General features: G+C 39.8%; 1 protein-coding gene across 4 annotated transcripts in view; it reads right to left on the reverse strand.

The window, feature by feature from the left end:
• The window catches only part of PTCH1 (patched 1), a 73,370-nt gene that overhangs the window by 5,616 nt on the left and 50,620 nt on the right, over positions 1 to 17,134 (reverse strand). For 3 of the 4 annotated variants that reach the window (XM_074532234.1, XM_074532233.1, XM_014269045.3), the window contains 7 exons: positions 12,998 to 13,140; positions 10,871 to 11,054; positions 9,002 to 9,282; positions 7,349 to 7,486; positions 5,267 to 5,409; positions 2,226 to 2,325; positions 607 to 861 (listed from right to left, as the gene is read on the reverse strand). In XM_074532234.1, coding sequence (XP_074388335.1) covers positions 607 to 861; positions 2,226 to 2,325; positions 5,267 to 5,409; positions 7,349 to 7,486; positions 9,002 to 9,282; positions 10,871 to 11,054; positions 12,998 to 13,140 — 1,244 coding nt within the window. Of the gene's footprint in view, positions 1 to 606; positions 862 to 2,225; positions 2,326 to 2,499; positions 2,517 to 5,266; positions 5,410 to 7,348; positions 7,487 to 9,001; positions 9,283 to 10,870; positions 11,055 to 12,997; positions 13,141 to 17,134 lie in introns of those variants that run through there. The other variant, XR_012577995.1, reaches the window with a different exon arrangement.

Genomic DNA, 17,134 nt, shown 5'->3' on the forward strand with positions numbered 1-17,134 from the left:
AATGTGGCTGTGCTTGTACCTATTTCGAGGCCTCTGCTGAACAAAACCAGATCCGCATTGCAGCTCAGCATGCAACATCAGCAGGGGTAGGAGACAGAGCTTTTTCACTTTCCTTTGAAATCACAATTATGCCAACCCAGTAGCAAGATGCAACTAGGCCTAAGATTTGGTACAGCACTTAAACTGCTTTCTTCTGGCTCTAATCTTTCTCTCCAAAATGTGCTGCCTCAGAGAGGTATATTACAGCAATCCACAAGGAGCTGTGTGAAAGAGGCTGGTATCTTGTAATGCCTCCCTCTCTCTCTGAAAACAGTCATCAAACAGACTGAGAGCTCTCTCTTGTGGCTGGTGCCAATAGGATGTAATAGCAATTACCCATGCCAAATGCCTGCTTTTGGCCCACCACTTTATCCCCAGCTCAGTTGTAAAGGAGAGAATCAGGAAAACCTTCACTTCTGCGAACAGGTTTTGGCATGAAGTCACAAAGCACAATCCGTCATAAAGAGTTTTCCATGAAAATAAATAGATCTTTTTAAAAAAACCTAAAACACAAAGCACACCAAAAAACTTCTTGCCCTCCTGCTAATATATATGAAAGATACTTACAGTGGATCTTGCAAAGAGAGGATCCTCAGTCGCTTCCACTATTACTTGATGGGCTGGTGCCCCAGGACCTCGGGTGGCCTCGTACTGATGCAGCTCTTCACTGATTCCAGACACTGTGGTTTGAGAGCTGTACTCAGAATCAGAGGAATCTGAAGCATTATTTGTGTGGCCAGGTGGCAGTGCAAACCTCACAGTACCGGGGGGTGGCTCAGGAGATGGTGTGGGCAATCTGTCCTGTCCATTAGTTGGAGAAACCTGGTGACAGCAACACTTTCAGTTACATTCAGCTAGCTTTACCCTTTTAATCACTAGAGCTTGACACAAGCAATGTTCTGCCAAATACACCCTGCCGTGCCACAACAAGCTTAGCAACAGTTTTCTGATGAACACAGATACTGAACTGAAAAAATTAATGGAAGTATAAAAGATATGACCTCCATCTGCAGATACATATCTAAACAAGACTACACAGATATTCTTCTGAATATAATTTTATCAGGAAGAGCATACATGTGTGTATGTGCATGCACTTGCAAATATAAAAACAAAAATAATATGTGGGGTCCCCTCCCCTTTCAGCAAGCATTAGCAGTGATTCCACAAAATCACCTCAGTGGGTCGGGACAGTGTTACTCCATGTCTGTTTGCAAAGAGAGATGGATACACACATCACAGCAACATATATGGTAATAACACACACATTCACATTATTTGTGTAATAGACAGGTCATGCATACTGTTAGGAATTAGGAGAGTATACATTGTTGTCAAAACTGTTTTTCTAATATTAAAAGAACCCAAACACTTGTGAAATATACCAGTGCTGAATACATACCTTGTGTTTTGTTCTTGTGCACATACATATATATAGATATATGAAACATAGCACACTGATTCTATTGACACATGATAAAGATAACCCCACGTAACACAGTAATTGTATGAACTACAGGGTAGGTAATAAAAGACCAACAACCAAATATAAAGTTAGTATCCGTGAATCCTGGAGTCTGGACTTGGAGTTTGTGCTGTAAACTCTCCAACATCTAAGTGAAACCTTCCCCACAACAAAAATGCTACTTGAGGCAGGAGAATGCCACAGGGAGAGGTGGCTGGGCAGTGGGGACCTTCTGGCAGACCAATCCTGGTTATCAAGGTGTGGTCTCTCGACCACCACTGTGTGTGTTGGTCCACACGGGCCTTCCTGGTGGTCTGCTCAGCTAAACACTTTGAGGAATGCAACAGAGCCACTGAGGTAGGAAAGCAGAAGCTATGTGTATAAAACAAACTATCTTTTGCAAAATATTGAGGGAAATCCTTATTTTTCAAACTTCTTTGCATATCACATTATGCTAGTAGTATAAATAACCCTATCAGGTTTGCTTATTGTGACTTCTAAAACAAGACTTATTTAAAAAAAAAAACAAAAACACTTTAAAAAGGCATAGTATCAACTATGTACCAAACAGCACTTCTAATAAAAATTTATAAAGAAGCCTGAGAGCAAGAAACTTAATCCAAGAAAATTTAAAAAATATTTCCTAAAACCAGGGGGTGATTGAGGGGGACAGCAACACAGACATAGTATCATTTTTCTGTTCACTATTAATTTTACTGACCTCAGGGTATGGTCCAAAGAATGAGAGAAGAACAGGAAGCAGCACCAATCCATTGAGAACTCCCAGAATGGTTAGGATTGCCAAAACAGCAAAGAAATACCTGAAGTACAGTTTAAATAGTTTGGGGGAGAGAACAGCCACTGTTAGAAACAAGGGATCACAAATTACTCCAACATATGTTAAAATAATAAAGATCCTAAATTAACTGTAACATATTACTAACATCAAAGGAAACATTTATATCACTTTCCATATAAAATATTGGGGTTTTTACCTTTTGCATTAGAGAAGCTACATTCCACAAAGTGTTAGTTGAAAAGGAAAGAAAAAAATTAAATTTGTTAATTTCCCAGAATTTGAAAGCATGTAATGTTATTTATGAATGTGTTACACAAACACAAAAATATGGAATGTGCAGGGAAGGGCTGAATGGATTGAAAGCACAAATACAATGAAAAGGGGCCCCCATTAGTGAAAACCCAGCAGAAGCAAACAAATGAAGTGAAGGGTGTAGAATTTAAACAATTTAGTGTAGAAGGAAAAGAAGCCCTCTTCTCCCAGCAGCTAATCCACTGTGAAATGCTTCTGCAACTTACAGCAGAATGTCTAATTAAATCTACAGTATATCAGGTAAGGGTTTTCCTTGCCGTTCATTAATCAAACTTAACGCCTAGAATTCTGTGAGTTCCAGTTTTACCAAATAGCTTGAATTGCAACTCTTTACAACACAGGAACCCGCCTGCTGCAAAGAAAATGCCCATTCTATAGTAAGCTTCAGCATTGTACTGAGTAAGAGCGCTCCACAATGGCAGAGCTGCATTGCAGGCTAATCTTTTGTTGAACAATTTAGCATCTCTGAATACTCTTGTTTTGCGTCAGCCAATTCAAACATAAAGGCTGAAATACTATGGAAGAAGAGAAAAGTGCACAAGTAGTTGTCCTTTCCCACCACTGAGGGCTAAGGTCTGGGATCCTTCATGAATACCAAGGTAAACCTGTCAGTAAAAGGAAAGTCTTGCTAGTTGGTATTCGGCACAGCTGGGGCTCAGACTAAACTTAAGGCTGCGTTGTAACTAATGATTTCAAGGACTCAGTCTTGCTAAATTCCTGAAGGAGAAAGCAAAGGAGAAGAACAGAGGGCACGTTTGCTAATGGGTCTGCTGATTACATTGTCTAGCTGGCAACAAACTTTACTGCCTCCCTGTTTCCACATCTGATCAAATATATCAGACTCCTGTAAAACTATAAATATCCTGCTATTGTAAACATTTGGGAATTTCTGATCTGCATTAACAAAAATCAGCAAGCCAATCTACTCTACTAACATAAACCACCAGAACTTTAAACTGGGACACAGATCAACAACAGACATTAAAAACATTTGCATCTCATCCATCTAATGTTAGAATAAACAGGAGGATTATGGCTTTGACCAGTTGGTGTATACAGTGTCTGTTAATTTACTTAATCTTCCACATTGCTGGACTAATCTGTCGCTTTCCGGAAGTTTAGGATCTTCTTCGCCCACTCTAACAATGCTCAGGCTCCCCATAGTTTATTTTATTATATTTTTTAAACACAGCAAACTGAAGTGAGATTGTGCTATAAAAACAGAAACTGATGGCCAAAAAAAGTAAAATAACATAAGTTGAAAAGTTGAAAGGCTCATTTTATAAACTGAGAGCACATCCAATCCAAATTTGGTGCGAAGGGCTGCTACAATCTTCCATTTGCTGACACAAAAATGTGTGCCAAAATCTCATCTGTTCAGTAGGAAAGCAGCACACCAAAAATATACCCTTGTAAATTTAGGTTAAATCTATCAGTAACCTGTATGTCAAAATGTTCTGACCCTTACAAAACCAGTTCCTAAAAGAAAAATTCTATTTCTTCAATACCAATTCAATAAAGTAAAAAAATAATGATTTTGGGGAAAAAAATTATTTCAGAACATAGAAAACCTGTATAGTAATATTCTTCATGCAGGTTTCATGAGATCTAACTGCAACCCGCCTGCTTTCTTCAAATCTCTTTCATACATAAACAAAAAGCCTGATGAGATTTAGCAGTCATTCTCCCAGTTCCTGCCCCTGACATTTGTTGTTCTTGTTGTCAAATGGATGTCAGTTAAGTCTAGTCATCTATCCAGCTTATGTCTACCTAAGTAGTTTAGCCATCTTTCAGAGCATTTTTATTTGGCTCAGTTCTACCTCAGTTCCATTTTAAGGCCTGGATTATTTTTTTGTGTGTGCTATAGTTTACCACAAAGAGCCTGTGTTACTTCTAAGATTAGCCATTTTGCAGAGCTCCACAGGTTGTTTGGAGTAGAAGAGGATCTGTTTCATTGCACTTCTCAAATTCCCCTCAAAAAAAGACTTGCTTTCCTCTATACTTGACAAACACACATTCTTAATTATATTCACAAGAAACAGCCTGCTTGTAGTTCTAAGCAGAAGGGCCTTCAGGTTTGCTGTACAAAATTTTAGTATGAAGTTCTGTGTTCATATTTATGGTTCCCCAGCTCCCAAACAGTGCCTTCTCCTCCCCACATCCCCCAACTCTTTTCCTCATTATGTAAAACCTACATAAGGATAGGAGGGGAAGGCCCTGAGAGAGTCACTTGCAGCACAGTTGAATGTTTGTAGGTTCACATGTCTTGTGCATACAAATTCTTGTGGCTACAAGAAGTCTGGAGGACCTCAAGGCTAAAGGTCAGCTGCAGCTAACACGGGACAATACAAGATGCTTCGAACTAATTCAAACCCAGAATCAGCAAACTTTCTAAAGAGCAACATTTTTGTGCTCCTTCATGCTAAGTCTCAGATTTTCCTGGAAGAGATTTTAATGTCAGCAATGGAAACACTACCATGTCTAGCAAGTAACAAGGAGTTAATAAAACAGAGGGAAAGCAGGACCATGACATAAGCATACTTGACACACCATGCACAGTAATAAAATGACAGATTCACTGAAGTGAATAAAAATTAAAAGCACAGTTATTTTTATTTTTGAAAGAAAGTCAAAACACAAAAATGCTTTACCTGACAATAAAATCAAACTCTGATCCTGCAAGCATTAACACCCCAAGCAGAGTGGACACAGCCCCATCCAGCACTGGTGCAAACATATGTTCCAATGCAAGGACAGCCCTATGGTTCCTGTCTCCTATGGCAGTTAAAAACGCCTGTAAAACAAAAAAATCCATTTCCTTAAGCAGATGTATACAACCTTCCAAACAGCCTCTCTCCTAGCATACACAGGTTTCCATCAGTTAATTACTCTAAACTACAGTTTATCAAAGTTATCTCTATAGCTGCCTAACCCTTGAGAGAAGGCTTGATCCTGCAGATTTACCACAGCAGCTGCTGAAGTCACACAACCAAAGTAAGCACTGATAACAGAGTCAGCCCATAATAATTCTGGAAGCAATTCCTACTTGCAACAGTAGCCTTTTGTCTCTGGATTTGCCTATTTCCACCTGAAAAGAACCCATATCCTGGTGAAAGCACTTCAGGTGTGAAAATTGCAGGGCTGCTCCTCTCACTCTTGTGGGTCCATGGCCTCTGTGACTTTTTTAACATTTTCATTTCACTCAAAAAAGTTTTTGAAACTTTTAGTACTTCAAAGCTAGAAGTTCTATACATAAAAAATTATCCTAGGAATAGTGCTAAACGTGGTAGTGCCTGAGCAACAATATCACTAGTGAACTGTCTTCATTCCTACAACTCTGTATGAATATGGTTTATCAAGAACATGCAAATACTGGTGTTATAAATTCGTTATAAATGTGTCTACTTTGTATGACTTAATGGTGTAAGAAAACAAGAACCTGACTGATCTTCTTACTGTGGTTTGTAAGGGCTCTCTTTAGCTAATTCCCTACTGGCTATTAAGATATATGCTGAAGCAGCTATCTTCCTCACAGTCCTGGAATTTAAGTCCCTCTTCTCTAGAACTAGAAAAAAACAAGGTCACAATTCACAAGCAATAGCAGAAAACTGATCCACAACTGCACTGTGAATCACTTTTAAACTCAATTAAATTTGGCATTAAAAGCACTACCTTTTTTGTTTATACAACACTGATTTGACTATTTATGTGTTCCAAAGTTTTCACCTCTAGTGTCAATGTGAGAAAACCAGTATTTTCAATTTGCTTGGCATTTTACCTTCAGGCACAGGTGACCCATAAGGTCCTGTAAATTAAATTGGTTTCTTCCCAACTAGAAACAACTGTTTTGTCCATTTTTTTATTCCATTTTTCCTGTTTTAATACTAAGAAGCTGTCATTTCTTTCTTCCTCATCTACACTAACACTTCCCAAACAATTCAAATTCCTAGCAAATTCATTTGCCTCCCAAAGTCTATCTGTAGCAGCAGGGGGAAAAAAGATGTCATCACTTGAGGAATTCAATTGCTCCTCTTTAACCTTGCCCTACTTCCACTTTGGTTTTTCTCAAAATGATTCTTTTCATTTAGGGTGACTTTATGCGCCCTAACTCTGTACAATATCTAAACCACTAGATAAACAGTAGAAAAATATTTTCCTACAGACTGCATGTTTGTGCCCGCTATTATTAGCCAATGGCTTCTGAAAAGAAGGTGAAGATTTTACAAATGGAACACTAATTCAAACATGTTCACATTCAAAAAGTTCAGAAATACCAAATGACACAATATCTGATTTTTAAAAACTCTTCTGAAGAATTCTCTTTTGCAAGATAGAGAACAAGCAAGAGGCAACAGAAAGCTGTGTAATGTTGATGCAGCAACACTGGGGCATCAGACAAGGATCATGAGAGTCTGGAATGAAGCAAGGTGATTTAAGATCTCTGTTTTCTCTATATAATTGCATTAATCAGACTAACAGGTATCATAGCGAATGATACCTGTTAGTCTGATAATGAGAGTCTCTTGTCTCCTGGGAGACTGACTCAATGGCTAGGAATCACCTCATGAAGATCAACTCTTGTTCCATTGAGACAAACAGAAAGGTACATAAAACTGTGACCATCTTCCTTCTGAGAATCACGTCACTGACAAGAAACTGTAAGGATTTGTGATCGGAACATTGCCACCATTTTATTTTAAGATGCTTTTGAAATGCTTCTTGATTTTACATACCAATGCAACATGAACAGTGAATTCCACACCAATGCCAACAGAAGCAATCAGGATAACCACAGGCACTGCACTCAGCTTTATTCCAATTAGACCCATCATGCCAAACAGCTCCACAGTCATCAGAGCCAGCACCACCACCTAGATGATTTCAAACATCTGTTAGTATTTTCTTATACTCCAGACAATGAGGAGAAAGACATTTCAAAATAATGTGGTTACCATAGGATGTATTCCTCAAAGCCACCCTATATTCCCAAAGACAAGCTGCTCTTTTTTCATTATTCTCAATGGCAATGAATGCTGCACAGCCAGTCTAACTTACACCCTAAGAACCAGTTAACACATGAAGCACCAGCTTTGTATTGGTTACAATGCATCAGTAAGCTGAAAACCCATTTATTCCTCCTTATCATGGATACTCCCCAAAGGTACATTTTTCTTTTTCACCCATCTTTCAGACAGTCCTTCCAGAAAAAGTATCTTTCAACTATCTGTATTTGAACTCTCTTTTGTAGAACTGCAAATATAAGCAGAGATGTCTAAAGCACAGAAGAAACTGAATGCCATAATCAGCTGATGTGTCTCAGGTTACAGAGGGACTCTCAGCTTTTAAAGTATTTGGGGGGGATTGACATGGACAAAGTGAACAGTTAAATATAAGAGGAAGCTTTTATTTTTCTTTCATCTACCTTGTAAAAAAAACTGAGGAAAAGGGAGGGAAGGAAATCTGGAGAATTAACTTAAAAAGTACCTAAAGCCAGGCAGAAGAAAAAAAAAATAGACTCACTTATAAAAGTAATGGTGTACTCTGAAAATAAACTCTTTTTCCAAAGGAGAAAAAGTATGCACTACTTTTAAATGATTTTATAAGCTAATGAATCAAGCATAATAACATAAATTGCTTGATAAGGTGCTATGAAAAATATTCTAGACTAAACATTTACCTTTTAACATACCTGTCATATAAATATACATTAAAAAAAACTAGTAACTGTTTTATGCTTTTCTCCTTCTGGCTTTTTATAAACCATATGATAGTTTATGGAATTTAAACATAGGGACATCATCATTCAATTTAACTTGAATGTTTACTGAGAAGCTTTTGGTGCCTTGCAGAAAGCATGGAGGAGTATTCTCTGCAGTTTACAATTTTATGACCTTTCTCCTCGCTTGGTTACAGGCTTTCCACAGTCTATACCCTACAACATAAGCATTTCAGTTTTTTCCAGAAATTGCATTCAGAAATGACTGGGAAAATTTACAGACAAGCTAGTCATAAGCAACTGCCTTAAAAAATAATTATGCGTGACAAAAGAAGAGAAGGAATACAGAATTAGAAATTGTTTTAATAAAGCTCCTAATTTTTCTCTGTGTCTTTATTTCTTATATTAGTGTGCATTTGAGCAAGGGTAAAAGTTTATATACCTTCTAAGAAACTTTTAAACCTGCAAAAAAAGTGGCCAAAAGATTAAGGTTATTAAGGTTTGTACCTTCAGCATGAACCCTAGCCCCTCAAGTTGAATAAATATATAATGAATGATGCAATATACATACTCCACCAGAGGCCCAGACATAAACAAAACCTTCCCGACTACAGCAAGAGCTATGCTGAAAGGAATTTGACTTCAACAAAGACCCTTATAATAAACTTACAATGATCCCAGCTGTCCAGGGGTTTAGGAGGAAGAGGGCACACACCAGAAACGTGCAAGCCAAAACCACACTAATGGATAAGAGGAGCCAGTGACGAAGTCCAATGTACTGCTCCCAGAAGAGAAATGGGTAACCATTAGGGTAGCTGGAGATCCCCAAGCTGGTGTAGTTGTTACAGATAGCTCTCACTTTCTCAATAGCCTCCACAAAGTCAGAAGTTTCACGCAATCCATTGAGGTAGAAAGGAAACTGAGCATATTCTATGGGCTCGGCTGCTGGAACTAGGAAAATTACAGCAGTGTTAAAATGCACTTTTGGGAAGAACATGATATACAGGTTAGCAAAATATTTTATTCTTCACAGCAAAATGCACAAAAGGTGGTGAATTTGAATTTACTTGTTTGGAATTAATTATAGTTTTAAAACTCACCAATAAAGAGAAACTGGAAACAGTACATGAGATTACTGTATTTTATCATGCAGCGTAACGGGATGAACACAGCCTCCACCAAGTTCCCTAACAGTTACATATAATTTAACAGTTATCTTTCAATCCACGTATTTAATCCTAATCAGTGTTATAGTGCTTTTTACTGAATACCTAGTCAAAAATCCCTGACTGTGACATGAGTGGACAATCACATAATTAAAAATTTTACCCAAATGCTCCTCTTTTATGCAGTTTCTTAAAATTCAAAGATCATTTCCCTAAGATTAACTGGGATCCACTGACACAAAACTAGAGAAAAATTAGGCTTGAGCAGGTTGGTTGGTTTAAGATTTCCATTGAATATTTGGAAATTCAGATGCAGAAATCTATTCAGATGGAAATTAGTGGAGGAAAACTAGAGAAAAATTAGGCTTGAGCAGGTTGGTTGGTTTTTAAAGATTTCCATTGAATATTTGGAAATTCAGATGCAGAAATCCATTCAGATGGAAATTAGTGGAGGAAAATTCCCCATAACCTAGAAGTAATGGCTTATTTACTTACTTCCATAACTTTTTATCCCTTAATAATTTGACAAACCAACACTCTCCATACTTCTTTTTGAGTGTAATGCAAGGCCTACTCTATGACTAGAAAAGAAAAGGCTTTTTCAACAAGATTTTGGTTACTGCCACTGTGCGTTCCAACCCTGCATCTTCATTCAGTTGACTTGCTTAACATGATTTGCCCTATTATAATCTCAACTATAAATTTTCATTAAGACAAAACTTGGCTGACTGCCACAAAGCTCCAGGGTTTGGATACACTGAAGCATGGTTATCCAACCACATTTCCAAGTGCACCAGTTGTCCCCTGTATGCCCTCTCTCCTTCCCTACTGGTGTCCAACTAGCAATCCTCAATTGAAAGCTGAATCAAAGCCAGCTTTTGGTATTGGTGACAGAAAACAGTGAATGGTGTGAAGTGGAACTTCTCCCCTAGTCCCTCTAGCTCTTGTACGATATCAGTGCAGTAGCTTAGTGTATAAGTTACCTTGGTAAAAATTTCGGAGGTATTAGGAATTGAGAACAGCCATGACAGAATTTCAGTAATGAAATTTCAGAATAACTGAGGCAGGAATTTAATGAAATGCCCAGGTTTCTCACACAGATAGAACTATCATGTAACACTTTAAAAAGCAATGCTTACTATAAACTTTTAGAGCTTTAAACTGTTTTATAACCCATTATTCAACATGATAAAACCCTGCAATGGTGTCACAGTCTCAGTGGTGCTTGTATCTCCTATAATTACAGTGTAACACAATGTCTTCTCCTGCTAATGCTTCAGAGCCCTGTGCAGCATCAGGGGTTACTGGTGCTGGAAGGAAGGAGTGGGGGCACTCATGTAAACTGTAGGAAGTTAAGATGAAACACTACTTACTCCTCAGCCGTGTTTCTGGCATGTAGTCTGCTTTGTCGTGCACCCACTCTGGGCGGTGTGGGCGGATGTTGGCCTGCGAGGCAGCGTAGGCCACAGGGTCATTGCTAACCCAGGCTGTCAGGTAGATGTAGAAAGCATTTGGGTTAATGATTCCATCTGCATCCACCAGACGCTGTTTAGTCAACTGCAAAATGGGGAAAAAATCAGAAGCCTTTCAGAGTAAATTCTGCTTTCAGCAGTCTTGTTATAATGCTTTCAACAAAGAGCCTGGAGATGCAACACACGTATAGAAAGGTAAAAGCAAGAGAAGATGAATCTCTACTTGAAGGGACTTATCAGTAAACTATTGTTGGACAACAAAAACAAAATCTAAGAAAATGCAGTGACAGTGGTTATTTATAAATTAGTGCTCATATAATATTTACAATAACCAGTAAATCAACAGATGGTTCCAGAATATACTGAACCAATTAAATCCAAATTCTGAAAGACTGCAGCCAAGAATGAAAAACAACCAAGTTGGAGAAACATATTTAAAGACAGGCAAAGAAAACCTGGCAAGAGTCCCTATACATGTCTGTGTGCAGTTAACCTCTGTTGTTAACACTGAAGGAAATGCCACCCAGTAAATGGAGGAGAGCTATAAAAATAAAACAACACCTGTATAAATTTTGCTAACACTTGCCTCCTATGACCTATGTATTCAGAAAATGCCCAGCGTCAAAAAAGCAGACGACTGCCCCATATTATTTGGGTCACTGTGGGCAAAGCATCTGTGGAGTAAACAGCAGTGGTACACTTCCAGGGTTCTGTTAGCCAAATCCTGCACAGCTAGAGCTCTTGCAGAGGACTCCATGGGTGAAAAGTATTACTGGGGTTTTTTGTTTTGTTTATTTAAAATTCTGGCTGAGCTCCAGTTCCAGGTCTTTTTAATGAAATGAAAAACAACAGTGACAGCAGTTAAAAGAAAAAAAAAAGTTGGATTCCAAGGATCTGGATTCAATTAGTCCACAGGATATGCAACAACTGTATGTCTTCAAGCTGTCTCTGGAACTGCACAGTACAGCGCTCAACCCCTGTGGGTGCACCACACTTTTCTCCCTCCCAGGCACAGGAAATTATATCAGCAGCTGCAGTCCAATTGCATTTGTTCCACAGCGTACCTGGTACACTCTGCTAAACAAAGTCTCACTGAAGGTTTTCTCTTCTACTCCCTTTCTTTGCCTAATTCATTGCTGAAGCTTCATTCAGACCTGACAGCATGTTGCATGTTGCTATACGGCAGTGTGTTTCACACACTACAGTAACTTTGAACAATGTACTCTGTAAATCTGTCACCTTTAATGCCAGGAAGAAAAAAGAAAGACAGTAAGCAGAACTGCCAAGAAGCTCATTAAAAACACTTTTTTTCTGCCTGAAAGCACAGTGAGTTGATGATGACTCTCAGAGAAGAGAGGGTATGTTATTGAAGAATTTCTTCTTCAGCATTTGAAATCTAATTTTGGTGTAAGGAGTAATTCCTAATGTATTTCCACTTACAAATGGCTACAGCAAATGCAGTCATATGCTGTGGTAACCTCACGCATATTTTATTTAGTCAGCTGTAACAACTGCCATTTGTAGTTCTACAGCACTTTAGATGTATTTAGTGATGTTGGTACAAGAATATGATACTGAATGTAATCATTTCAGTCTCCCTCCTCTATAATTCATCAATACATTTTTAAAAATGCTCTTCTTTGAACAAATCAGTAGGAACAAAACAAATAATTGCAAGTGTCCGACATAGGACTAAACTCCATACACGTACGGATGCAGAGAGGTATTTTCACAACAATTTCCATGGAAACTGAACATGTCTGGCACGGGGGCACAAAATGCAGACCAGTAACAATCTAGGACTGGTATTTGCCATGTGGATTTGAACACTTTACAACATAGGCCATACCGCATCTGAGGAGTGGCTTCAGCAACATCAGCAAGGCCATAAAAGAAAAGCACAATTCAGACATTCAGCTCCTTGAGATGGAAAAAAAGACACTACAACCTCTGTAGACTTTGCACCTCCCTCCGCTCCTGAAGACTTGCGTATTGTTGTGTAAGCCAGCATGAACTCTGATACACTACCTGGCTGATGTCAATAGGCTTTGCATGGTTGCCTGTTTGTACCAAGAGTTTGTAAGCCAAAACAGCATCGTCAGAACCATTTTTATAGCTGTTGTAAGTGATCTTCCCGGTTTCCCAGTCACTGTCAAATGCATCCTGAAGTCCTGAGGAGTTAAGAGAGACAAGGGGAAGACAGAATAAGCAGGTGAATAATCACTATTATAAACAAGTTTCAAAAGGAGAAAGAACAATGATGCTTTTTCATAACTGAATCAGGATGAAAATTATTGACCTGGTGCCTCCTAAATTTGGGGCTCCACACTCTCAGTGTGTAGGAAGTGTCAGCTGCATGTTCAATATTTTGCCCAAAGAAAGGCAGGGGAAGCAAGAAAATGCAAGAGAGAAGCCCCAGGAGTCTCCAGGTTGTGCAGACCAGCAAAGTTACGGTAGCAAGCTGAAAATGCCTTGTGAACTGGCAAAAATGGCTTCCCCTTAAGGGAGATTGAATATCTTCTCCAAGACATCCACTTGGAGAAGTGTATGGGAAAATGTTAATCTTGTCTAGAACAGAGAAGGGCTGAGCTCAGCCCTCATCCAGCTTCACCATCTTACAACCAGAGGAGGCATAAGTCTGTTACCTAGAAGGGAAACCTTCTCCTTACTCGCCTCTGCCTCACCAAAGCCCTGGCTGAGTGCACGGAACCACAGAGGAGGACACACACCCCTCTCATTACTGTTTTGAGCTACTGCAGAGCGCTGGGGCAATAGCTTCTACACTATAACCAGAAATTCCACAACAAGCAGGGAGAAAAACACACTTAAACTTTCAACTTCAAACAGCAACTCAGCTGCTCCTCAAGCACAGCGTGAGTGAACATGATTTTGTCAATTTGTTCCATCTGTTCAACTTGTGCAGCTAATACAAGTCATGGGATCTGCTGCCAGCATATGTAAAGATCACAGCCAACACCTATTCACTCTCAACTGTTATTTTCCTCCTTGCTGCCCTTCAAGGGGGAGGGAATACCTCACAGCAGAAATTTGGATCAGATTTAGTACAGGAAGCCACATCCCAGTACAAGGAGGCTCTGTGCAAGCAGATGACAAACCGCATGTCCAGGGAAGGGAAGAAAAAGGCCGGGGGAGTGGTGGTGGAGGAAATCATCGACCCACCTCACAGCTGGGCTGAGGAGCTGTAATGAAAACCATCGCTGCAGGCTGGATAGGTTAGCTACAGCTGTACTGAGATAAGAGCACTGGAAAAGAAAATGTACCCAGCTGACACTGTCTCCGGGACACAGTACCCATTCCCATTGACAAGTTCATCCTCTCTTCCTTAGAAAACTGCCTCCCATGCTGTCTCACTAAACCATGTCAAATCATGTGAAGCCAACAGGCTGAGAATCAAATTATGAAAGAAGCCTGCCAGATCTCTGCATGCAGTCCTCTAGCACTGTTCTGGGAGGATGACAACTTGCCATCAGGTTTTCTGACATCACCAAAGGACTTTGAGGTTCCCTTTCAAAAAGCACTGTTTGCTGGCACTGCAGACAGGGGAAACATTCGTAAGAGTATGCAAAAATACCAATCCATCCCTTCTGTCCCATGTCCAGTTCCATATCAGTTTCTCACGAAGTGGCCAGGTGAGAGTATTTGGGCTATCATATCAGTGACAAGAAACACCATGACTTTGGAAAGTGAAGAGGATGCAGTCAAAAAAGCACATGGAAAAGAAGGAGATGACCTAAGAACAGTGTAACTTCCATTAGAAGTGTCTCCCTTCCACAGAAGGAGCACACAAACTGCTATGATGGACAACATCTCAGGGCAGAGCTTTCACACAAACATCCTACCCCTGTCAGGGGGTTCCACAGACACAATAATAAATAAATTCATTGGCATCTGACATGCCAATTTGAGGTTGCAAAAAAGGCATGTACTTGGAAACATTACTGCAGTGGGTGAAAACTCTCTTACGTCTCCACCACATCCCCCTGCTCCCCTGTTCTCAAAAGTTTGGCCATCCTTCAAACCCTGCTCCCTTTTACAGTTTTACTCTTCAGCTAGCTTAAACACTATGTTTCAGATCATTTTATAACTCACCTTGCTGAAACTGAAAGTCTACAGAAAGAATCTTAAGAAACCATTGGCAATCATACTTAATTTCTGAAGAATTTCAAACTTGCAAGTAAAATATGCCATTACACTTTGAAATTTGTAGTAGACTTTGCTGCCTTCAAAGCAAACATGTTCATAACAATTATTTTAGTAGATATTTAATCTATCATAAATGGGATAAACTATACATTTCTGGGCAGAAAGATGAAAGTATCTTGCTCACATGTTTCTGCAGAAAAGTTATTGAAATTAAAGGAATTTTTAAAACTTTATATGTGGGATTTTTTCACATAAGCAGTCACTTTTGCTTAGTGCTTCAGAAGAAAGTGACAATATAGAAAATTAGGTGAGAGTGGGGTTGAGGAAGGAGTTCCTACTGGCTCATGTGAGCAGCTGCCACCTTGAAACACCAGATAAGATTTCCCTTTGCAAAAACAAGCCTAATTAGAAGCCATCAGGGAATCCAAGCTACCTCATTTACATTTGATCACTAACAAAAGCAATGTTAACATTTACAGCTTAAATGAATGATTAGTGTGAACTTTTCTTCTATTTCATTTTCAGTAACAGAAAATACAGTAACATAAACAATACTAGAAAGCAAAATAAGAGAGATCTCTGAAAAGAGAAGTGCATGAGGCAGAAGGCACACTCCACTGCTATTAGATGAGGAAGAATGCACAGCTAAACCAAGGGTGCCTTGTTGGTGAAAAATGGTTGTTCACATGTTGTTGCATCCTTCATTCTGCTGGACAAATGTGTGCATGTCAGAAGGCCATCTTGAGCCATTAACCTCTGGCACTGGATTCACAGTCAAGTCAGCAGGAATTAGCCATGAAGGTCAAAGCTGTTCCTGCTTCGATTATCCAGCCCTTCCAACACATAAAACTATGCCAGTAGAACTGCTCTACCTCACAGAATCCAGCCTAAACATATGCGTTGTTTGCAAATTCTCTCTTCATCTTCCCTTGACTCTTTTGGCATCAGCCACAGCTGGTAACAATCAGGTGTTATCAGGTGTTATTCTGCCTGTTAGTCTGCACCTTTCAATAATTCCCCAACTATGACAAACATGGCAGCTTTTAGTCCAACAGTCTAGCACCCCCCTGTAACATCAATTCCCTGTACCACTCGAAAATATAATCTCTTTTATTGATACATCTCAACATCTTCCTTTACAGCCCTGTGAATGAAGTATCACACCCTGTGCCTGCAACTTTACAAAGCAGCAGGGTTGCATTAATTGTGACCTCCTCAGAAAAGGTAGGGAGGACAGGTAAGGATACAGACCTAAATGCTAATTAATAATCATAACGTTTAATTCTAAAGCTGTGTGTGATCAAAAGACTGATCCATGGCCTGTCACAAGACTGGCATGTCACATGGACCACAGCAAGTCACTTCAGCTCCCTGGAGTCACCCTGACTACTCTACTGTAACACTTTATCTCCATGCAGCCCCTAAGTATGCCCCGGGACCAGGAATACATACAGCTCCTCTAGTGGAAGAAAAGCAGAGGACAAATAAGGATAGGCTGGCTAATGTGGACTGGAGGGGAAAAGTAACTATGTGCTGAGCTAAGTACAGAGTAGGAACAGTGCTATGAGAAGAGCATGTTTGCAAAGGACACACACAAGCATGGACACACAGTGTGAGGGGACATGCAGGCCCTTGGCCACACAAACAATCCGTAGTGCAAGAGGGACACAAAGGATTGCAAAGAGGACAGGGAGGCACCCAAAGTGAAAGAGGTTTGGTAAAGCATGCGGTGCGCCTGACAGAGGGGCACTTGGAACGGGAGTACTCCTGGGAGTAGCACCAAGTGGGCCAGCCTCCAGCATTTCACTTTGAGCAGCCTGCAAGGGAGCAGATCCAAGGGCACGTCCTCCTGACTTTATCGTTGGCAGACTGTGCTGAGGTTGAGCACTAATAAAGCTTCCTGAACACAATCTCAGATTTCCATCTCCCTCATGGGGGAGGGGGAAAAAGAGAAAATCAGGACACCAGATAGACTTTTTCCTACTGTTTTGGAACAGCAGC

The sequence above is a fragment of the Zonotrichia albicollis genome, chromosome Z, assembly GCF_047830755.1.
Source record: "Zonotrichia albicollis isolate bZonAlb1 chromosome Z, bZonAlb1.hap1, whole genome shotgun sequence".
Lineage (NCBI taxonomy): Eukaryota > Metazoa > Chordata > Aves > Passeriformes > Passerellidae > Zonotrichia > Zonotrichia albicollis.